Source organism: Mauremys reevesii, linkage group 1, assembly GCF_016161935.1.
Source record: "Mauremys reevesii isolate NIE-2019 linkage group 1, ASM1616193v1, whole genome shotgun sequence".
Classification (NCBI taxonomy): Eukaryota; Metazoa; Chordata; order Testudines; family Geoemydidae; genus Mauremys; species Mauremys reevesii.
Window position 1 is genome coordinate 303,818,051 of NC_052623.1, and position 23,698 is coordinate 303,841,748.

Consider the following 23,698-nt stretch of genomic DNA (forward strand, 5'->3'; position numbering starts at 1 on the left):
GGACTGGGACAACCACCCCGGGCCCCATGCTTCGGGGGGCCCCATGCTTCAGGGAGACATGGGGTCCAGAGCAGGGGCTTGGGAGAAGGGGTGGAGTGGGAATGGGCTGGGTTGCTCACTGCTGTTGGCACCCGGCCACCCTGGACCCCGTGTCCCCCTGAAGCACAGGGCCCTCCAAAGCACGAGGCCTGGGGTGGTTGTTCCTGTCTGTCCTATGGATGGGAAGGCTCTGAAACTATAAGCCCAAATGTTGGTGGAGCCAGGCCCACCTTCCTTAATATTGGTGGAGCATGGGCACTATGGGCCCACATAACTCACCGCCTATGCTGGTACGGAGACTAAATGGGACATGGTTTTGACTGGTAACATGCATAGCGAACAGCATTTTGAAAAGCACATCGCTGCACCCCTCACCAGCATGACCTCCCATGTGCCATCATGCTGGCAGAGGCAGGGGTCACACCAGCAGGGGTTAGATCATGCCAGCAGTGGCCCAGTCACATCACAAGAGGCACAGTCATGCTGAGGGGCAAAGCCACAGACACAAGGTCACCTGGCAGGGGCAGGGTCACATCTTTCCTGGAAGTACTGGAATGTCCATGTCCAGTGTGCAGGTGATGTGTCAGTGACCACCCTGCCTGTGGCACATTTGCCTTGACCAGCCCTTTGCTGGGCACCAAGCATTTCTTTCCCAAGGCGCCAAACTTCCCAGCCTTGTTTGCCCGAGGGCCACGTTTAACAACCGAACTCACATGTGGTTTTAAAGGGCTGTGGTGGCTGAGCTGGGCCGGCGCCAAACCCAGCAAGGGTGTCAGCAGATCAACCCCCCCCCACCCCATTTGTGCAGGGCGTTTGGGGCCTTCCGTCAGCTCCTTGACACCATGCAAACAGGCCCGCTCCGCGCGGCTGCTGGCAACCTGGGTCACGGGGGCTCCCCCGGCCAGCGGCACCGTGTGCGAGCGGCACCGTGTGCGGGCGGCACGCGCAGCCCGGGCACCCCTTGCCCTGCTGCAGACCCGGCCCGGCAGAGGGAAGGGAAAAGGAGCACGGGGGCGCCCCGGCCCTGGCAGCGCGGGCACGTGAACAGCGCGTGAGCGGCCGTCCCGGCTTCCTGCTCGCGCAGGCTCCTGCCTGCCTGGCCTGGGCGCTCACTAACGCGTCACAACGCCAGGGAGGCGGGGCCAGCGAACACCTCTCACTTGCGGCAGTTATGGAAAATTTTTAGAACCTTTTCCCCGCGCTCTGACAGCAAGGCCCCGCCCTCTTCCTCCTCCTCCACCCCCCTCGCCGTCGCCCCCCCCGCCAGCCCGCTCTAGAACTTTCGGCGCCTCTACCCGGGCAGGCTGGAATCTAACGGTCGGCTCGCGCCGCCGGGCTGAGGCCCCGGGTCTCGAGGCGCCGAGTGCCCGAGCTGCTCGCGCCGCCCTGCCGGGGAGAGCCCCGCAGCCAGGGTGGGGCGCGGTCGGCCACTAAAGAGGCGCACCCCTGAGTGTAGCAGCTGCGCCTTAAATCCGCGCGCCCCGTGCCCCCGGGGGTAGGACACCGCCTCCCCCCCCGATCCCGGCCCGCGCGGGGCCGCGTGTGCGCCGAGTTCCGAGCGCGCGGGGCTGCTGTGCATGGCGCTCCCGGGGATGTCCCCGTTGCAGCCGTGACAAGGGGGGCGAGAGGGGGAGGGCTAGACTACGGCGTGCGGCTCAGACGCACGAGGCTAGCCCAGCCAGCACACAGCCCCTTCCGCACACACGTGCGGCCCTCCCCCCGCAGGGGGCTCCACACAAACACCCCGCGCCGCAAATGCGCGCACTCATCTGCCTCCAGCTCCGGCGGCTGGGAAGGAATTAAAGGACGGGGGCAGTGCGAGGGAGGGATACCTCCCCGGGGGAGCGCACGTTGCACTGACAAAGACGCCCCCCCCCTCCTTTCCAAAGGCACCAACCTCGCAACTCACGGGGGGGGGGGGGGACTTCCCGCAAATCCTTCCCCCTCCCTCCCAAGGCCGCTCACTAAAGGCGTGTGAAATACAGTGGAACATTTGTCTACACAGGGGAAAGATCGCGAAATCACCCCACCAACTTCCCAGAGCGGGGAGAGGAGCCATAGAATAAAATCCATGGCCAGCCCTCCCTGGAGAGGCGGTAATGCTTAGTACTGACTCTCACCCCGCCACAACCTGCCTGCATCGTAGCGAGAGCAAAATCCTCCAGCTATCACTAGGGGGGAAAGACATTGGCTGAGGATAAGGGAGTTGTGTCCCCCTTCCGGGGCCCCTTAAAAGGTGTGAGACCCAAGGCGAAGGCCTTGGAAAATACTCCAATGACGCAAGCCTAAGGGTTCCTTTTAAATTCCAGCTACCATCTGGACTTATATGTGCATGCACCGCATCATACATTACAAATAATAAATGACAGCAGTAGGACCATGGGACTGATCAGCTTTCACCTCGGTAACCTTCGCATCATTGTAACGTGATACAAACTCTAAAGAGGGGATGACTGGAAACAGTGAGAGTCTGGGGATCACTCACAATGATGGAGTCTTAGCTACACCCATTTAAATGGTACTGAAATCAAATAATCGGTAAACTGCAATTGTCAAGTGCGAATTTCTTTGCACCAAGGAGTTCTTTACAAACAGCCTCACCCCACCTCTGTGAAGTGGGATTTTAAAGATGGGGGAGGTTGAAGCCGCAGAGCTTTTAGTAATGAATGAATGATGTCCTTGAAAGAACGATGGTTATTGCATCATGCATTCACTGAACCTCTCTGTACCTCTGTCGTCTTCTCTCTAAAAGGGGGTTTCCCTCACCCACTCTAGTGTTGTGAGGCTTCATGCATTGATGTAGGGCCCTTTGAGATCCTCTGAAATAGGTGAACACAAAGTAGTGGTGGTATCTCGTTTAGTGATGGGGGGGTTAGTTAAGTACAGTTTGTCTCCAGTGTTACATCAGTGCTAAACAATGTTCTCCTGGTATTTCTCGTCGATGGAGGAGGGGGGTTAGAAGTAACAGCAGTGGCATCTCGAGCCGGGGGCGGGGCTACGGGGTTGGTGTTGGTATACAAAGGAAAGGCGGCACATTGCTGCGTATGGTGGTGCCTCGCCCTTTCCTCCTCCCGCCGCGAGTCTCCGCAGTCCGCTCTCAAAAAGCAGAGGCAGCAGAGACATTTTTCAGACCTGTAGCAACGTCGAACGGGAGCAATATCTGGCTGCCCGGCCGGGATAACAACACTGCCTCCCAAAGCCACATGCTTCTGCTCAGCCGAGGGTTTGAGTAGAAGGGGAACCTTCATTTTTTTTTGTCTCGTGTACCGGTGGCTTGTAAACGAAATTTTGATACTTTTATTTATTTTTTTTACTTTAAGGATTGTGGTTTTTTGTTTTAAAAACATTTAAAATTATCGATTTAGAAAAAGATCTCGTCGGTATTCTGAAGATTTCAGAGGGGAAATCCTCGGTTTTCAGCTTCGCCACGGTAACGTACTGTGCTTATTGCTTGTGGGGGTGTGGGGTCTGGGCTTTAAATCGCTGAGTGTGTTATTGGTGCCTTTAGTTAAGGTCAATATTATGCTTCTGAAACGATATTTACAACCCCCCGCGAGGGATGTTCTGTGTGTGAGAGTGGGTCAGACGGACCCAAATCTCGCCCCAGCTGCTGCTTCCTTCCTTCCAAGATTAAAAAAAAAAAAAAAAAAAAACCCACGCTGCTGGTGCAGTCTTGTGACTGATTTGCATTGTTCCCCATTTAAACTGCAGGGATCCCATGTCCCTGGAGGGGGGGAGGGAAATAGAAAGCAGGGAGCGGTATGGAAATATTTGAGAGGAAGGTTCATCAAGAGTGAATATGACAATCGCACATGGATGTTGCATCAGTTTTCTTTTCTGGCACAGGAAGAGTGGACTGGAGGTATTTCTCTTTCACACACATAGTACACGTGTGTGTGAGAGATCAAATACATCTATGTGTAAGGATTATTGTTAATATAACAAATATTTTTCATTATAGTATACTGTGGGTACTTCGTTATAAATCTTAATGTGAATATTATAGTTTTTTCATTGCAATATGATTGGTCTCCATGTAAGTTAGGTGGATTTGATCTTCAGATATAACTGTCTTCCTAGCAGCTGAAGCGTGTGATCTTGATTTCATTCTTTTGCTTTTGTGTGTGCATGAAAGAACATGTCTCAGAAAGCCCAACGTACATACACAGACCCTTTCCTATGCAGATCACATCTTCCGGCGTGTGCTTGGGTGTTGTAGTTGAAGATTTATCTTTGTTCTCCGTTGTAGTCAGTATCTTGTACTTTTCCTCTCCGCCCCTTCTCGGCTGGTACTTTTCCACTCGCCTGGCTGGCGATGAATCAGCCCCAGAGCAGCAGCAAGCAGCCGCTCTTCACGTGACCGGCTTGATAGACCACTGCAGTATTGACGTTTCCTTTTTACCTTCACAGGCAAGGCAAATCCAGCATCCAAGGACAAAAGAGCGAGCTCAGTGGAGACTGCCACCGAGGGGCAGTCATCAGGCCATATTCTCCACTTCATCTGATACTGGGAAAAGCTAATTAAATTCCCATCATGGACAGAGCAGACGTGAGCAAGTTTAACATCTCTCCAGATGAAGACAGCAGTAGCTATAGCTCCAACAGCAATGACTTCAATTATTCATATCCAACCAAAACACCTATGAGGTCAGAAGGATTTTGCATTGGTCTTAGTTTTGTTTCTATTTGTTAATATTTCTACAGTACTCTAAAGGTGTGAAGTACATTATGTGTAATAAAGTACTCTTTTAAAATGCCTTGCAAGATATTGTTTTTAGTGTTTTTATCGATTAGAAATATAGGAAGTTGAATATACAAAATTTTGTATAGTCATTTTGCAGATGACAGATTATGTAGTTAGTTTTGTTGGATGATTTGCTGGTTTTCTAATTCCCTTTGAAACAGAATAAAAAACAGGAACAACTAACTTCTTAAAGGCAAATAACGTATAACTGGTTCATTATAACAATTAAATATGGATGTATTTATTATTTCTTACAGACCTTGTGTAGACAGGGATCCAGAAAATCAAAATTTCCTGCTTGAATCCAATCTTGGAAAGAAGAAGTATGACATTGAATATGTAAGTATGCACTAACAATGTTTTAAAATTAGCACACTAAACAATTGCTTTACTTTCAAACATTTAACCCTGAAAAGTGGAAAATGTTCATTTCAATTCAAATCTAAAGCATGAATAAATCATTGGTTCTCTATTAATTATTAGCTTTTCCTTCCCTTACACAGCATCCAGGTACTACTTCCTTTGGAATGTCAGCGTTTAATCTGAGCAATGTTATTATGGGTAGTGGCATCCTTGGACTTTCTTATGCCATGGCAAACACTGGAATTATTCTTTTTGTGTAAGTATGTTTTGGTTAATTAAAAAAGGCTCTTCTGCCATGTATCTGTTAATAGACAATATTAGCGGTATCCAGTGTAGTTGTAGCTCTGTTAGTTCCAGGATATTGGAGAGGTAGGTGAGGTAATATCTTTTATTGGACCACTTTCTGTTGGTGAGAGAGACAAGCTTTTGAGCCATATAGGGCTCTTCTTCAGGTCTTTGAAACAGTTACAAGCCTTGTGGATAAGCAGAAGTAGTAAATGTGATATAGCTCAACTTTAACTAGGTTTTCATATGGTCTCGCATGACCTTCTCAGAAGCAAACTAGAGAAATATAGTCTAGGGGGCATGGAATGTATTCAGGGGGAGGGAGGGGAGAAGCTTTAGAAGAGTAGCAACTGTTGGCTGGGTGTGCCTTACCTTAATTGACGACAGCGCTGCCTTCAGAGCTGGGCACCCGGCCAGCAGCCACCACTCCCCACTCTGCCTTCCAAGCTGGGCAGCCAGAGAGCAGTGGCTGCTGGCCAAGTGCACAGCTCTGAAGGCAGTTCCACTGCCAGCAGCAATGGAGAAGTAAGAGTGGCAGTGTCATACCTTTCCACCTTAACTTCTGCATTGCTGCTAGTGGCAGCACTGCCTTCAGAGCTGGGTGCTTGGCTAGCAGCTGCCACTCTCCACTCTGCTTTCAGAACTGAGTGGCAGTATATGTACTTGAGGGGGGGGGAGGTGTAAATGACTACAGACACAAGCAGGAGGTGGGGCTGAATCAAATAAGTTTGAGAACCACTGGGCTAGATGAACCTGTTGCAAGGTGGGTGCACAACTGGTTTGAAAATGGAATTCAGGGAGTTATCAGTGGTTCACAGGTCAGGCTGGAAGGGCTTGTAGAGTGGAGTCCCACATGGATATGTCCTGAGTCCAGTTCTAGTCAATATCTTCATGGATAATTTGGATAAATGAAATGGAGAGTACACTTACTAATTGTGTGGACAATACCAAGCTGGAAGGGTTTGCAAGTGCTTTGGAGGATAGGCTTAGAAGTCAAAATGATCTTGACAAACTGGAGAAATGATCAGAAATAAATAGGGTGAAACTCAACAAGGACAAATTGTTCCTTCTTAAGTGGAGTACTTTCAATCAGTTGCACACATTCAAAATGGGAAATGACTACCTTGGAAGGAGTACTGCAGAAAGGGATTTGGGGGTCATAGTGGATCACAAACTAAATATGAGCGAACAGTATAACACTGTTGCAAAAAAAGCAAACATCATTCTGCGATGTATTAGCAGAAGTGTTGTAACAAGACATGAGAAGTAATTCTTCTGCTCTACTCCACACTGATTAGGCCTCAACTAAAGTATTGTGTCCAGTTCTGAGCATCACATTTCAGGAAAGATGTGGACAAATTGAAGAAAGTCCAGAGAAGAGCAACAAAAATGATTAAAGGTCTAGAAAACATGACCTACTAGGGAAAGACTGAAAAAATTGGGTTTGTTTAGTCTGGAGAAGAGAAGACTGAGGGGGAACATAACAGTTTCCAAGTACGTAAAAAAAAAAAAAAAAAAAAAAAACTGTTATAAAGAGACAATTGATAAATTGTTCTCCTTATCCATGGAGGACAGGACAAGAAGTAATGGGCTTAAATTGCAACAAGGGAGATTTAGGTTAGGCATTAGGAAAAGCTTCCTAATTGCAAGGTAGTCAAGCGGTGGAACAAATTACCTAAGGAGGTTGTGGAATCTCTATTATTGGAGGTTTAGTGCATGGCATGATTTTTTCTTTTTTTTCCTTGCTAAGAACTTTTATAATTTTATATACCCTTTTCTTTATACATACTATTAATATTTTTTAATTAACAAAGCTGTGCCATATAGTAAAAATAGCAAAGAGGCATTTACCTGCCTCTTTTATATGCCAATTCCATGCTCCAGAGGTTCTGTAGTGGTTATGATAGCCTACCGTGTGTTATGCTGGTGACATCTCTTAGGAGTTAGTGTAGACAAAAAAGTAAAATAGGTAGGAGGAAGCAAGTTTAAAGTCAGTTATTTGAATAATTCAACACATTATGCTATAATCAGTTCATTTAAAAAAACAAAACACTTGTAGCTAGCAATTTAGCAATCATAGGTGCCATAGTGGTTTAATTCATTATTATATTTTTTTCATCTCTAGATTGTATTCAAATATATTGCTACTGAAATAAGGCTACACTAGTTCACATAACAACATCACAAAATTAAGTATGATTAGTAGTCTAGATGCAGGAGAGCACAGGTTTCAGTAGCTAAGACGTTACTGAGAGTGCATGGCTCACAGGATTAATAACAGTATAAAAAGCGTTTAATGTCTAGCTGATTGGTTCACATCTGGCCCAGGCTGATAGTGACTTTAAATTTTTAACATGATAATTATTAGGTGGATTATATGAACTGAGCTGGTGGTATGTACTGGACAAGTGTTCTCAGTGTGTGTGCTTGGTAGTTTCCGCATAGAAGCCAGGAACTAAATGAGCACACGGACTAAACCAGGGGTTCTCACAGTAATTTTTTTGGTGGCCTCAGAGTGTGGCCACCAGCTCTTGCTGGTGGCCACTCTCACAATTCTTCCTAAATTACTTAATTAACTTTAGGAAAAACAAATAAATATGCACGTATACATGTCCAAATCATAGTAATTTATTTATGTAGGGTTTGGGTTGTTCTGTTTTGAGCAGACTCAATAATATACATTTGTCTCTTCTTTACTGGACCGAAAGATAAAGAAGGTGTTTTGTTTGTTTTTTGCCTTTTGGTTGCTTTGTTTTGACTTGCTAAGTAGTAAGTCTGCTTCTGTGAAAAGTGATATTAGCTAATATTACTTTTTTCACAGCAGCACACTTTATAGCTAGTTGGGAGGCAGTGAAAAGTGATATAAACAAACAAACATACAAATACCACTTTTCACAGCAGACTTACTGGCAAGCTGGGGGACCAATTAAGCCCTGGATGGGGAGGTGGTAGGGAACAGGGGTGATGATGGGTGAGACCGGGGAGGCAAAGCCCTGCAGCTGGGGATCAGAGCTGGAGGACACAGTGGGGGCCAGGAGCAGTGGAGGGGTGGTGAGCCCAGGGCCAGAATCTGAAGCCCCGCTGCAGGTGGGGGACAGAACCTGATGTCACGCAGCTGGGCCTGCAGTTTGCCACCCAAGGCTGAAGCTGGAAGTCCGAGTCCCGCCACCCCTGGGAAAGTGGGGAACTTACCTGGGTGCCTGCTTCTCTGGCATTTGCAGCTCCAGAGGGGGGCAAGGCCAAACCCCTACTGGTGGCACCGGGGGAGGGGGCGCTGCTTTGTCACCTATCCGCTCCCCCCCCCCGATCACCACCCAGGAGGCTGTGGCTTCAAGGAAATCTACTGGTGGTCGCATTTGAGAAACACTGGACTAAACTACCTTGTTACTCTGATAAAGTGGCCATTCTAAGTCTGAGGTAGTGTTGAAAAATATATCTATTATCTATGTTTTCTGTAGTACCAAACATTATAATCTGTACGCTCTTTCCAGTACTGTTTATGACTGGTGAACAAATAAGAAGTCCAGTTACCAGTGCATCACTTAATCATTACCTTTCACAATCATGAAAATTTATTTGTATATGATTTGCAATGTATTCTGCAGTACACTGATGGAGCTGTATGGAGATTCTTGTATTACTTGTCAACAATATGCCTGATAGCAGCTATAGTCTCTCTGGGAACTATTCTTTTAAAGCCGAATGCTTGTATTGGTGTAGGAAGCGGTGGTGTTTTTTTTTTTTTATTTATTTATTACAGTTTTGTGATAGTGTTGTTCTTTAGCTGCAAAGAACAGTGCAGCTGCTGAAGGGTGTATTCGTTGTGATTCATTGAGAATTTTTAGAGGTTACAAAGAAGCATTTCAATAAAGCATGTATCAGAGGGGTAGCCGTGTTAGTCTGGATCTGTAAAAGCAGCAAAGAGTCCTGTGGCACCCTATAGACTAACAGACATATTTGGAGCATGAGCTTTCGTGGGTGAATACCCACTTCGTTGGATGCGTGTAGCCACTACATGCATCCAACAAAGTGGGTATTCACTCACGAAAGCTCATGCTCGAATATGTTTGTTAGTCTATAATGTGTCACAGGACTCTTTGCTGCTAATAAAGCATATGTAGTTCTAATAGAAACTATAAGAAAATTAGACAACTTCTGGGAGCCATTCACAGTCTCTGTTTAAGCACAGGTGAAACAACAGTAAATGTTAAGCAAAGAAAACTGACCTGCGTTCAGATAATTTCCGTGTATATGAATTTTAAAACAAACCGTACTGAGTCACGAGCTCTTACCATTTTCTAATTGTCCATCCATACTTTACCAGTCAATTAACTGTCTTTGTATCTTGCTTTACACAAAAAATCACATACAGCTATAAGGTGATTCATTTCAGACTTCAGCAGATTTTCTCACCTAGTCACAAATTACATCAGTCACAAGTCTAGTATTTCAGAGATGAACTAGCTGTGATCTAATTACCTAAGAATGTGAGGGGGGGGGAGTAAAAATAGAAAAACAGCTGTTATAGCGATACAAAATGTGGCTTTTTTTTATATTTTTGTTAAAATAATGTGTTTTATTGGATCAATCAAAATATATTGGGTCTTATTCTCATTTATACCTGCACCTCTCTAAGGCCCCTTTACACTATTAGAGTGTTGTAAAGTTGATGTAAGTATTTAATCCTACTTCAGCAGTATCTAGTATAAATGAGAATTGGGCCTGTTGGCAAAATAATAATGAAAATAGGTAGGTGTATCTTCCAATGTGGATTTAAGTATGATGTCCTTTCATACCTTCTCAGCTAGCATTGGAACTTACACTTCTTATTTTTCTTAATTATTGTTTCATTTCACTATATTTCAATATTGGTTCTTATGTTTTATCTTAAATCCTTCCTATTCAAATAGCACACTTAATATGGCTAAACTAAATACATTTAAGGCTGTCTGAAAGTTGTTCGGCTTTTTTTTTTTTTCCCCCTCCTAGGATTCTCTTGGTGGTAGTGTCAATATTCTCTTTATATTCAGTTCATCTTCTCCTAAAGACTGCCAATGAAGGAGGTATGGTAAATTCTTATTATTGTACAAATAGTTATTACTAACTTAATATTATCTTTCCTTTGTAAAATACAGCTTTTCAATTGATTTATTTTGTATGTTTGTAGGATCTCTATTATATGAACAGCTAGGAATGAAGGCATTTGGTTTGGCTGGAAAAATTGCAGCTTCTGGATCAATTACAATGCAGAACATTGGAGGTGAGGGTTTTAAAAATATGTACTGTAGATTGTAATGTCAAATAGTAAATACTACCTCTCCATTCTCAGACTTTTTTTCACATATCTTTTTATTAATTGTTTGTGTCAAGTAAAGTTATGAAATAAGTTTTTATGTCATGTTCCATCTATATTTTTAATGATTTATAATGTTATTCACCTACAGCTATGTCAAGCTACCTCTACATAGTGAAATATGAGTTGCCATTGGTCATCAAGTCATTTATGAACATCGAAGAGAACACAGGGTAGGTGATAGAACTCCTCCTCATCAGAGAAACTATCAGTAGAAACAAAAAATGGACAACATATACATTCTATATGAAGACCTCCTTTGGTACATCTTAGTGTAGCTTCTTAATCAGAGATAGGGCTCTGTTAAGCTCCAGTAAGCATTTTTTTCCTACCCCTTGGGTGGTCCATTTGACATGGATCTAGCCTTTGCCTGGTAAAGATGTTAGCAAAATATAAGTATTCCATCATATTATAGAAAACAGTTATGTAAAGAATATCTGGTAAGTGCTAATGGCTGTGCTGGTCAACATATTGCTCAATAATGAAATGAAAGTTTAATAGGGTCATAGTTGTTAACTCTAATGTATTTCAGGAAGCTTAGACAGATAAGATAGTTTTCAAACATTAACATTGGGGGAAGTATTCTTACTATAAAAGTAAGCTGCATTTCTACAGTGATTCTAGTTAATGTTTGCTTAAGAACAAATATTCAGTAAGTCTGTGGCAATATTAAAAACACCAGCTCATTGATTACAGTGCATGTAGTGATTTAAGATATGCAGCATACATCCAAACTGTGCATCTACATTATCCATTAATCCACACAGAAATTCCATAACTTCTTGACTTTGCGAGTCATGATTTCCTTCACATGGGCATCACCAACAATAAGATGCCCTCTGATGAGAAGTGCTGAAGGCCTTTGATATCAGTGTTTTGTTTTGTCTTTTTTTTTTTTACTCAACAAAACATTTTCTTGTTTTAAAAAAAGACAAGTTGCAGTACATTAACTTTATCTTACAGATGTCTATATCACACTAATTTGGGAATGTATAGTGTATTTTTTTAATTTATTTATTTTTTTTAATTCCAAATAAAGTAGCTGAAGAAATGGGTCCAAATTCTTCTCTCATTTGCATTGGTATGAATCCAGAGTGACTCTGTTAAAATGAATCCAGATTTACACCAGTTTTCAGAATTTAGCCCTTAATGTTCAAACCAGTAAAGTCTTTAAGATGGATTATTTGCTCAACAAGGCTTCTTTTCTCAGCCAAAGATTACATCTGGTTTAAAAATATCTCCTGTTATGGATCAGCTAGTACTATTTCCAGTGTTAACAGTAGGATAAAGGCTTCACTATTACTGCCACAGTTGAATACCCATGACCAGTTTTGCCCTGTTACTTCATTGCACTGAAGTTACATCTGCTTTACACTGGTCTGAGAACTGAATTTGTCCCCCAGTGTTTCAGAGGAAGGTGCTCCCAATACACCTGACAAATGACTGATTACTTTTGCCTATTGAAAGAAAGAAGAAACACAGGAGGGGGTTCAGGGAAGAAAATCTCTATTAAATTTCCCTTGTGGTGATATTCTTCCATATTTTTTTTCAATTGTGATGGGCCAGATTTGCCCCTATGGAACTGAATGAAATCTTCCCAAATGTCCCAGGTGATAGGCAGAAGGCCAGGGCCAGCCATGCAGAGGCCGTGTGCTTCTGCTGCAGCTCTCGGCACTCTCTCTCTGGCTTTTCCCCTAGCTCCCTGGCAGCATAGTAGAGCCACATTACCAGAGATTTCCCCTGGCTCTTCAAAGCCTCTCTTAAAGGGTGATCTCCATCCCAGATGGGGCATAGTGAGAAAGATAATGCAGCCTCAGGGTGGGGGGCTGGGGAGCAACAAAGAGACAAAGGCCCAGAGTCACTTAGGCAGCTACCTCCCATTAGTATTCAGGGACATAAGTACCTTTGTGAATTTGAGCAATATGCATTTTTATTTCCAGCAGCCTCATTATTCACCTGACCAACCCACTGTCTATCTCCTGTCCCTCTCCCCCCCCCCCCCCCACCATGTATACGCCTATCCTGGCAGAAGACACTGAGGGAAAGGGACATTGTAGGAGGGAAGATGATGGGAGGATCGCCTCAATATAGTTCTGGGAGGCGTGGTTCTTTTCCCTCCCCCTGCCCCCTTGTGGTGTGATCCTTCCTGACTTGGATACTATTCTGAAGAATAAAGTTCAAATAGTATATTTGAATGCTAGAATTTTCAGCATCTAAGCCTATTTCTCCCATTTATCAGGTTCAAAAAATATATTTGAAACATCTTGAAATAGCAGTATATCTTCAATAGCCCCTTTATACATTGTTTTGTGAAATTATCACAACATAGTTTTATTCTCTGGTATTGTTACTGGATATTTTATCTTTTACTTATATTTTTTCTATAACACACTATTGTTTGTAAGGATTAACCTGTAAGCATCATTGTTGTAAAAATGCTTTGATTACTTATATAAATTTCTCTTTTTTTTTTTTTGTTTCTTGCAGAGAATGGTATCTTAATGGTGACTGTTTGGTTGTGCTGGTGTCTATAGTGTTCATTCTTCCTTTGTCACTGCTGAAAAATTTAGGTAAGCAACTATTCATTTAAAGTAAATGTGGAAACATAAGTTTGATTGGTTGTTAACATGTAGAAGGCCCAGATATGGGAGCTACCTCCACATTACTGATCTCTTGCCAGGTGAATGCTGGGAGAACTGTGCAAATGATCTCAGTCACTGAGGAGAAGAACAGGACCTCTCTTTTTAAGAAATAAATGAGGGCTACAGAGTGTTTGTAGAGTATAAGAGGAAAAGAGAGTGGGTGAGGACAGGACGGGAAGCCTGCAGTTCCACTGCCTTTGACTGTGATCTTGTCAGATCTCTGTTTACGCAGATTTGGCCTGGTCAATGTACGTGCTCTATGCACGTTTGAGGAAAGCATAGATGCTTTGCAAAGTGATGCTCATGATTCAGTTGGTGGAATACTTTCTCTGAACCAATACAGAGTGAATACCCCACATGGCGCTTGACTCGATAACCCACCCTATGTTGTAGAGGACTATGGAAAGTGGCATTTTTCAGATAAAATACAGGACCAATTTCTGCTCCCACTGAAGACCATATCAGAATTCCCATTTCACTTCATTGGAAACAAGATTAGATCTATTAAGTGAAGCTTCTGACCACTTACGGTCATCAGTTACTACATGGCACTCTTCCAAGAGTGGGGATGTTAGCCTTTGTGTCCTGGCCAAATTTCATTTTGGGTAAATAAATTTTCCCTGCAGTTTAAATTGGAAATAATGATTTTTGTTGCTGTTTGTTTGGGGTCCTAAACTGTTGTGTTGTATTGCTGCATAGTCACTGGATTAGCAGTTGCTGATGAAGTGCTGCATCCTCCAACTGCATTACTAACTCCAGTGACAACAGCCAGCTAGCTCAAGTTTAAATTTAAAGTTTTTAAAACCATATAATCTGAGCTAGAAATCTTTGGGTGTGGAAGGAGGGGCAAAACTTGAGTTTATAGCTTCAGCTAACACTGCAGTGAAAACAAGCGATGAGACACTTGTAAATTACAAAATTTTGTAATTTACAGCAAATAAGTGGGGGGAAAAAGCAAGGCTGTAATTAAAATGTTGTTGTTTCTCTTTCTTGATGACAGGATATTTAGGATATACAAGTGGCCTTTCCTTAATGTGTATGGTCTTCTTCCTTATTGTTGTAAGTATAATTTCTCTGTAGATTTACAGTGCTTGTAATAGTGTGTTTCAAGTGAGATTTCATATGATTTCAAACAGCTTTGTTATTTTTAACTGATACAGTATGATAATGTGGTATGGTGGTATTTTTAGGTAATTTGCAAGAAGTTCCAAATCCCTTGTCCTTTGGGATTGGAGTATGACATGATGAACACAACTCTGAATGGCACATTGGCACACCTGGCAACTGCTGCACCTTTGCATGGAACAGCACAAAACATGACTAGTGATGACATGTGCAGGCCAAAATACTTCGTCTTCAACTCACAGGTAAGATAGCATATGTAAATAGCATTCTCACTACTAAAAATAAAGAGGGAGAACAAACATTTCATAGAAATATGGTCATTTTTACTTACATAATTGCCAAACCTAATATTTTGGGGGCCATTAATTATGTCACAATCCTGAAAGGCATTGTGCACCTCCTGCAAAATGGGGCTTCCTTAACTTTTATTGAGCTCAAGACGAGATGAGGGTTTCCAGCCTCTCCTGGGAGGCAGTCAGCACTTCTCATGGTAAGGCAAAGCACTTAAGCACATGTTTAACTTTAAACATGTGAGTAATCCCAGCTGTATTCAGCAAAACAAATAATTTACCAGATTAAGTTGCACTGGTGCAAACCTCTCACCAGTAAATGAATTTTGCACTGGTGTAACTATAATGATTGAAAAGTCTCCATTGACTTCAGTGGGCTTTGGATCAGCCCCTAAAGGCCAAATCCTGCAAACCTTTACTCACACATATACCCCTAGTGATGGAAAATCTCATGAGAAAGTAATACTCATGTGAGTAAAGATTTTCAAGATCAGGCCATAAAGATTCAATCCAGCAAGGAGCTGAGCACCTCTTGAGAGATGCAGAGTGCATTCAAGTACCATGGGCTTAAGTGGGGCTTGAGGATTCTCAGTATTGGGGCCCTTAAGAACAAAAGAGAGAGAGAGTGTTGTAATAACCTTACAGAATAGTTGACTTTTTTTTAATGGAAAATTGAGACCAATTATATTTTCAATGGAAAGTAAAAATATAAAGTAGAAACCTACTGATGAATTCTGTGCAACAAAGATAAATTTTGCTACATCTATCAAGAAGTTTATAAAGCATGTTTTATGTTTTTCAGACTGTCTATGCCGTACCAATCCTAACATTCTCTTTTGTCTGCCATCCTGCTATTCTTCCTATTTATGAAGAACTGAAAGGGTAAATGTATAGATTGTATATAACTTTACTATTCAAAAAGAAACAAGCAATATATTGTCACTAACACTTATTTCTGTTTTTGTTTCTTTAATAGCCGAACCCGTAGAAGAATGATGAATGTGTCCAATGTTTCATTTTTTGCCATGTTTATAATGTACCTACTGGCTGCTCTCTTTGGATACCTGACATTTTATGGTAGTTATTGCCTCTTCTATTTTCTTTTAAATGAAGCATGTCTCCAGAAATTCAAAAATCTTGTGGCTTTTAAAATGTAAAGCAAATTAGCATCAACTAATTAATTTATTTTTATACATTCTCACACACAAAGGGGGCCAGTGGTTTTACGGCTAAAGTTCAGGACTGGAAATCAGGCTATTTTGGTGCTGTTTGACACAGACTTTGTGTTATCCTTGACCTGTCTGTGCCTAAGTTTATCCCTCAGTAAAATGGATTTACTACTAGCAGGGATTGTAAAGCTTATAAAATTCATTTATATTTGTAAAGTACTATGTGTCCAACATTGAAGTTACTATGTAAGGACAACTATAGAAGTGAGTTTATTATGATTTTGAGCCTTAATATGTTTAAGAAGGGAAATGAGCTTGTTTTTTCTCACTAGCCCCTGTAATATTCTTCACAGACCTCTCGTAACTGCACATTATTGTATTTTTTTCCTTTTCTACTACTGTCCCTGTATTGGTTTTATAGATGAAAACCAAAGAACTAAGTTCTGCTCTGTAGTTTCATTGTCTTTAAGGAGTCTACATTTGTATAACTGAGAATAGAATTTGGCTCGAAGAATTTGCTATGATGTTGCCATAGCCTAATAATAAGGTGAAAACCTATATGCCTTTGTCATGCAAAGTCAGTGAGTAGCAGAAAGCAGAATTTGGCCCAGCTGAAGTACATGTGCAAATAAAATGAGTGGTGATAGGCCCTGTGTGTGTCTGTCTCTCTTCCACAAACTCACAGGACAATGTGCTCAAGACCAATTGAGTTTTTAATTCACTGTAAATTTGTGGAGGGACTGTTCTGTTTTATTTCTTAAGTATACAGGGATATTACCATTCTATTATGTCTTGCTGCAGTCTTGTGAAGAGTGTGTTATTAGAGTTCAATTAAAATGCCATTTTCTTTATAGGAAATGTTGAAGCAGAATTGCTTCATACTTACTCTGCAGTCCTGGGTGCTGATGTTATTATTCTTATTGTGCGTCTGGCTGTACTTATGGCTGTAACCCTTACTGTACCTGTAGTTATCTTCCCAGTAAGTAATCCTTTTTTATTCGGTGTATCCATCTTCGCCAGTAATTGGGTACCTTTTCTTCCTCTCTGGCTGTGGACTAATAGTAATATTAAATTAATTGGGCAAGTACAGTTTGCTAATTTCTAGTAATTTTTTTAACTTAAAAAAATTGTTCTATATAACAAGTCTGTGTGCATGCTTTTTACTCATTTAACTGAATCAGAATAATTGAAATAGATGATGGGCATCAATTTAGAAAGTAAAACATTTTTACATAGAGGGGTCAAAAGCTTTTATTTATTAATAAATATTTTAGCCTATATCATTTTTCTATATTCAAGTCATTTAAAAAAAAAATGAGATAAAAGTAGTATTGGGTACTACACCTGTCCATTTACCAATTTCTTTGTTTTAAATGGTTTTTAGCTAGGTTTTTTCTCTCTCCCCTGTTTATAAACACCTATATTAAAAAAAACTGGAAAACCTGTTTTCATAAAGAGCTGTCAAATGCATAAAGTCAAGTGCAAAACAGAGAAACATTTTTCTCTGTCTTACTGTTATAGTAATCCCAGTTGTTTTTGTATTAAGTTGACAGTGTCTTTTTAAAGACTTTTTTGTGATTAATACTAATGTCCTGATTATTTTTTTGCAGATCCGCACTTCAATTACACAGCTGTTTTGCGCAGAGAAGGAGTTCAGTTGGTTACGTCACAGTTTAATTACAGTTTTTGTTTTGGCATTTACCAATGTTCTCGTAATCTTTGTCCCTTCCATTCGAGATATATTTGGATTCATTGGTAAGTTTTTGTATATTCATTCAGGGTTTTGTTTATTTGTTTTTCAAAATCAGAACGTCTTCAAAAGTCTAATGAAACACTGTACTTATTTCAGAAAACTTTTTTTTTATTATTATTATTAATATAGGTGCCTCCGCTGCTGCCATGCTGATCTTTATACTTCCTTCTGCTTTCTATATCAAACTAGTGAAGAAAGAACCTCTGAAATCAGTGCAGAAGATTGGGGTATGTGTAGAAGAGTATTTTCATTAACATGCTTTCATCACTTACTGGCTCAGAGCAAGGGTTTTAGTTTATTTCTTTATAATCTAAGGATTTCAGAATGTCTGCGATCTTCTTCATTGATGAACTAGCAGTAACTAGTAGTGTCTATTATTCTAACAAGCAGTAGTTTCATAGGCAATTGTAACTGGAGAGAGAGCCACCAGGAAGTTATTTCTGCATATTTCCCCACATGACCTCTCCAGTTGTCCCTGCCAACTCCAGAGGTGACAACAACCAGGATTTCATCCTGAAATAGCAAATTGTTAGTGGAAATTAAATAGTGGTGGAAATAAAATTTATTTTAATTACATACAGCTATTGCACCATTACTGACACTAAAGTAGTGTGAATAGAAATGGGGCACATTTTGTCTATTTTATAACAAATAATATAAATAGCGGGAAAGTGCCTGATAAATATTTAGTGGAGTGTATTCAGCAAAATATCTATTCAGTACTGAAACTGCTGTATAATATTATGCAGCCTCACTGGCCTCTCTCAAATACTTCTTCAAAACCTACTTCTCTCGGTTACTCTCAGAGCTGACCTCCTCCTGATCACTTGAGTCCTTTGCTCGATGTTGCTGCTTCTGATCTTAGACATTCAGGTTCAGATTCCCAGTTTGCGAAGCCAGGCATAGCTCCATTTAAATCAATAGAGCTATGCCCGTTTACACCAGCTGAGTATGTAGCCTGCTATATTAAAAATACATTTATTAATCCATTTTAAAAAGGCACCAGAGCATGTGAAAACCAAAGGTTATCTCATTGTCATTTACTATAATCTTTGTTCTTTTTTTATTAGTCATTCCTTAGTGTTCTTTGACTTATTTAAGATTAGTCACTCAGGACAGGCACTTACCTGTTTATGTCAGGTATACATTTTGTAGCTGAAGAAGAAAATAAAATGTCTGAAGTGAATTTTATATTTTCTCTTTCCAGGCTATACTCTTCCTGGTGAGTGGCCTGTTTGTGATGATTGGAAGTATGATCTTGATTATTATGGATTGGATCCATAATTATGCATCTGGCGGACAGTAACTGGCACGATTTAATCTCGAATACTCCAGCATTCACTGAAATATCTACTGAGAAAGAAAATTTACCTAGGTTTGCAATTTTTGCTTCCTTTAAAATGGAGATTCTTTGATGCTGGTTCTTCTGACTGTAGAATAAGTGAACTCTTGAAAAGAAACTATTCTGCATGATGGAAGTGGATATTAACATCAAACCACCTGAGTCTCTGGGTGAGGGAAGTGACAATTTTATTCCATTCCAGAGAATGGACACAACTCTCTGTAGAATTTTATCAAGCCATGTTTGGCTTTCGTCATTGTTACTTGGGTATTTTATTATTTTACTTGAATGTGCCTAATGGAACCATTTGATGTGAAAAATAACTTTTAATTTACAGCAAAGTGTTGATATATCTAATGAGAGAGAGGAAAAAAACACTATTATTTTATGTACCAAAAATTCTTATGGACCTCAAAAGCATGAATTTTTTTTTTAAATTTAAAAAATTGTTTTCTTAAAGTCAAAATGTATCCCAGTGACATAGAACCTGTACAAACATTTAATCTGTGTTCTGAATTTAATACAATTTTCCCTTCTATGGAGGCATAATTATACTGACTTTTAACCAATCTGATTAGGTCAAAACTCCGTAACTAAATAGAAACAGGGTTGGGTTTTTTGTTTTTTGTTTTTTTTCAGTGAAACTCAGATACTCCAAAATTTAATCAAAGAAGTCATTGTTGATATCACAAGTCATTGTACATAATCAACTAAAAATATCATAGTTTTAAAAAATGGCAGTCTGACTCAAGTTTTAATGCCTTTTAACAGTTTCAGGTCATCAGAATGGGTGATGTTTAAAATAAACTTTTATACAGTGAAGAGCTCATAAAGATCTTGGGAGTTCTCTTCTTGAGGTTCTCATTAGTGCAATTGGGTAAAACAGGGTGGTTGTTTATTCTGATTCAGTTGCAGCTATCTACCAAATCACACTGGGTCATATCATGCCAGTGATAATACAAAACTCTCTTTTGAGATTAACGGGGGGTTCTGCTTCATGATAGCATATGGCCCATTGTCAATTAGGTTTGGGTTTTTTGGCCAGTCTTTCTTGATCTTGCTGCACCATAAAAAAAGAGGTCCTGCTATAGTTTATTAATTGTACTGTTTTTACAAACTGCACAGTATTTGTCAATTTCTCATCCACTGTTGGATTTTAAATTACTTGATTGATTATTTTTGTTCCAATTTTGTCCATGCTAAAAGACTAATACACAAACTGCACCAGTATTTGGTGCTCAATACAAGTTCTCTTCATATAGGCAACTGAGATTCCTCATTTAGTTGATACTGTATAGTAGTTTAAACAAAACAAAAACCCTCATGGACTGAACAGTCATCTTATACTTGTTTGCTTCAGAAATAGATACATTTTGTTTGAGTCCTAACTAGCTACCAAAACAGGTGCTATGTTTGTGATTAGCTGTTTTTTCTACTACGTGTTTACTATTTATTCCTATCCCAGGTTGAAGAGAAATGGTACCTGCATAAGAGCACATTTGACTTATCAACAGGCTCTTTCTTAAACACCACGATGGTGGGTGCAGTATAAGAACCTAGACACAGATAATAAAAGAGTGTCATGGTACTTTTGTTCAACTATATTTGGCATAATGTTTTAAAAATCTGATTTACAAAATTCAATTTAGTAGTTGGGTCAGAGGGAACAAACAATGTCATGTAATCAGTTGATTAAACAGCACTGAAGATTTTGTCTCAAAAGCCAGAATCAATTCTAGGTAACAATCACTATTTGGCAGATGATACCTGTCTTTCTCCACAATTTTAAAATCTATGAAAAATCGCAGATATTTTGATTCATACTTCTGACTAAAATTACCAATCACCACAACTGTAGAAAACATAATGAAAAGTGAGAGTTTTCTCTCATTTTGCTTGTTTGATTAGTCCAGTGGTACTCAACTTTCAATTAGCACTTTGAACTGATCAGTGCTTCTCTTACTGGGACTCAGGAAGAGGATGTGGAGTTCAGATCAATGGCTCATTTATTTCTGATCTATGGATCAGTGATATGGCAACTCTGCTTCATCCTCCCCACGCACACGGAAAGCTGGAGGAGGATATAAAATGTCCTCTCCCTCCAAGAGTTTATAGTGTGTGTAGAGGATGAAGAGATCCCCTTTCCAGCATCAAAGGGAGCAAAAATGAATCTCTTCCTTCTCTGCAACCGGAAGAGAGGGGGAAATCCTTCAGTCACTGTCAGGGGAGATAAGAGGGGAAGATGTTACATGATAGCACCTCATTATGTTGTATCAATACATGTTATTGAGTCTTGCAAATTAATGCAGCAATGTCTGGATGTTACATTGTGAGTAACATCAGTTGTTCTCTGAAGCTCCATTTGATGACTAAGTAGCTCTTCAGCTGTTAAACTTGAGTACCACTTTGCTAGGTAGTTTTCTAATATATGAATCTGCTGCAAACCTGTCAGTTTAGAGGTCCGTAAACAACATACCAGTGGAAATAAGCAGCTTCAGTATTAAACCACTGTATTGTCACCTTGTTTTTACGTCGCTGTCTTCCACGATATTTCAGTCATAACTGTAATGTTATTTATAGAACATTAATCAATTAAAACTAAAACCTATTTTTCAATATTTATGATAGTTATGTACATAAACTGTATGTGTCTATATATAATGTAAATATATTGTATATAATATAGGTTTGGAACTTTGGGTATATGTATATATTCCTCTGCCATTATTAATGGTTATTGCATCATTTCAACAAGTTGTTCATGTTGTACATATGTGTAACAACTGTCAAGGGAAAGTTTCTTTACAGAAAAATGCTATGCTTACAAAAACTGAAATAGTAAGTTACCACTCAAGATGTAAGAACACAAGAACATGAAAGGTTTTATTTATTACAAATGTAAATGTTACAATAAAGAGGAGTCTTTGGGGTCCATAAAGAAGTATATATCAGGTACAGATTTTTTTCATACAGTTTATCATGGATGTTATAATTTCCCAAATGCAGTGACTAACACCTTCTTTTACAGTCTAATGTATCTGTTACAGGTGTTGTACAGTACATCTTTGTATATATTGTGTATATATGCCCACTGTATTGTTAGAGGTCAACAATTCAACTACAGTTGTTGGCAAAGAGTGTTACACAGTTTCAATGAAACATTGTATGTTTGTTTTAACTGAATTAAAAATAAATAGATAGATAATCCTTAGCAATTTTGTTTTTTCTTGGGGGGATGAAGAGGTGAAGGAATTACTATCAACTCAAAAGCAAAGTACAGCACGCAGGGGATTTAATTCCTTAGCTATTTGACATTGCTTGTATTATATATATTTTTTTCAGAAGTGTTCACAGTAATCTAAAAGAATTAAGTCAAATGCTGCATATGAACAGACTCTCAGACACCACTATGATGGGCATGATACAAGAACCTAGACAGAGATTATCAAAAAATACTCATGGTATTGTGTCCAACTATATTCATCTGGTATAATGTAAAATATCTGATTTATAAAATTTCATTTAGTAGTTGGGTTGGAGGGAACAAGTAATTCTATGTAATCTGTTGATTAAACAGCACTGAAGAATTAATCATGCAAGGAACATACATCTATTTATTACAGTAGCACTTAAACCCATCCATGACTGGAATCCTATAGTGTTAGGAGCTGTATATCCTCAAACCACTCACTACACAAGTGGTCAGCTTCCTCCAAGACAGTTCTGACTTCTGACAGAAACTCCACAACATTAACAACCTGCCCCAGAACACCATCCTTGCCAGCGTGGACGTCACCTCCCTATACACCACCATCCCTCACCATGACAGCATCATGGCATGCCTCAAATACTTACAAGATACTGTACAACACCTAGAAACCCACCCTAAATGAATCACCAAATATCCATTTAATCCTTACGTACAATAATTTCACATTTAACAGTGCACTTTGTCCAAACCATGGGAACAGTCATGGGTACTAGGATAGCTTCCCCCATATGCCAACCTTTTCATGGGTCAACTTGAAGAATTTCTGGGAGAAGGCACCACACAACCAACTATGATGAACTATGATGAACTATGATGTTCATCCTCTGGATGGACAAATTTAAACTCCCTCAGATTTCCAGCACAACTTCTACAATCACCACCCATCCATCAGACTTTCTCTAGAACACTTCAACACCAGCATCAACAATCTAGGCATACAATCAGCTTCAACAATAGAACCCTACTAATGACTACATACAACAAACCCATAGATCACCACACTTAACCTCCACAGATCCAGCAATCACCCCAGACACACCAAGGCACTCAGATAACACAGAATTTGTTCCATAGAGCAGTTTGGGGTACACAACACACTTAAAAAGGCCTTCACTAAACAAGGACATGCTGCCAGAGATGTAGATTGGGTGGATCATTCCATGCTGCAGACACCCCATGAGAACCTGTTTCAGTGTGGGGAATCTCACTGACAACATACCCTTAGTTGTCACCTACCAGCCCACACTGGAATCTGTGGTATCATCAAACAGTTACAAACCATATTTGATGGGGACTCACATCTGAAAGAAATATTTCTTGAA

General features: G+C 40.4%; 1 protein-coding gene across 5 annotated transcripts; it reads left to right on the forward strand.

The window, feature by feature from the left end:
* Positions 1-1,515: 1,515 nt before the first annotated feature.
* On the forward strand, positions 1,516-22,316 carry SLC38A2 (solute carrier family 38 member 2). Of its 5 annotated transcripts, none has more exons than XM_039504693.1 (17): positions 1,516-1,534; positions 3,405-3,469; positions 4,450-4,686; positions 5,041-5,122; positions 5,287-5,402; positions 10,421-10,494; positions 10,599-10,691; positions 10,876-10,957; positions 13,272-13,354; positions 14,427-14,485; positions 14,617-14,793; positions 15,644-15,723; positions 15,818-15,918; positions 16,865-16,989; positions 17,621-17,765; positions 17,893-17,990; positions 18,971-22,316. In XM_039504693.1, the coding sequence occupies exons 3-17, from the start codon at positions 4,574-4,576 to the stop codon at positions 19,067-19,069; spliced, it is 1,527 nt and encodes a 508-aa protein (XP_039360627.1). In that variant the 5' UTR covers positions 1,516-1,534; positions 3,405-3,469; positions 4,450-4,573; the 3' UTR covers positions 19,070-22,316. The 5 variants fall into 5 exon arrangements, with proteins under 5 accessions (XP_039360627.1, XP_039360621.1, XP_039360611.1 ...); XM_039504687.1 differs by lacking the exon at positions 1,516-1,534 and adding an exon at positions 2,117-2,135; XM_039504677.1 differs by lacking the exon at positions 1,516-1,534 and adding an exon at positions 2,245-2,557.
* Positions 22,317-23,698: the final 1,382 nt, after the last annotated feature.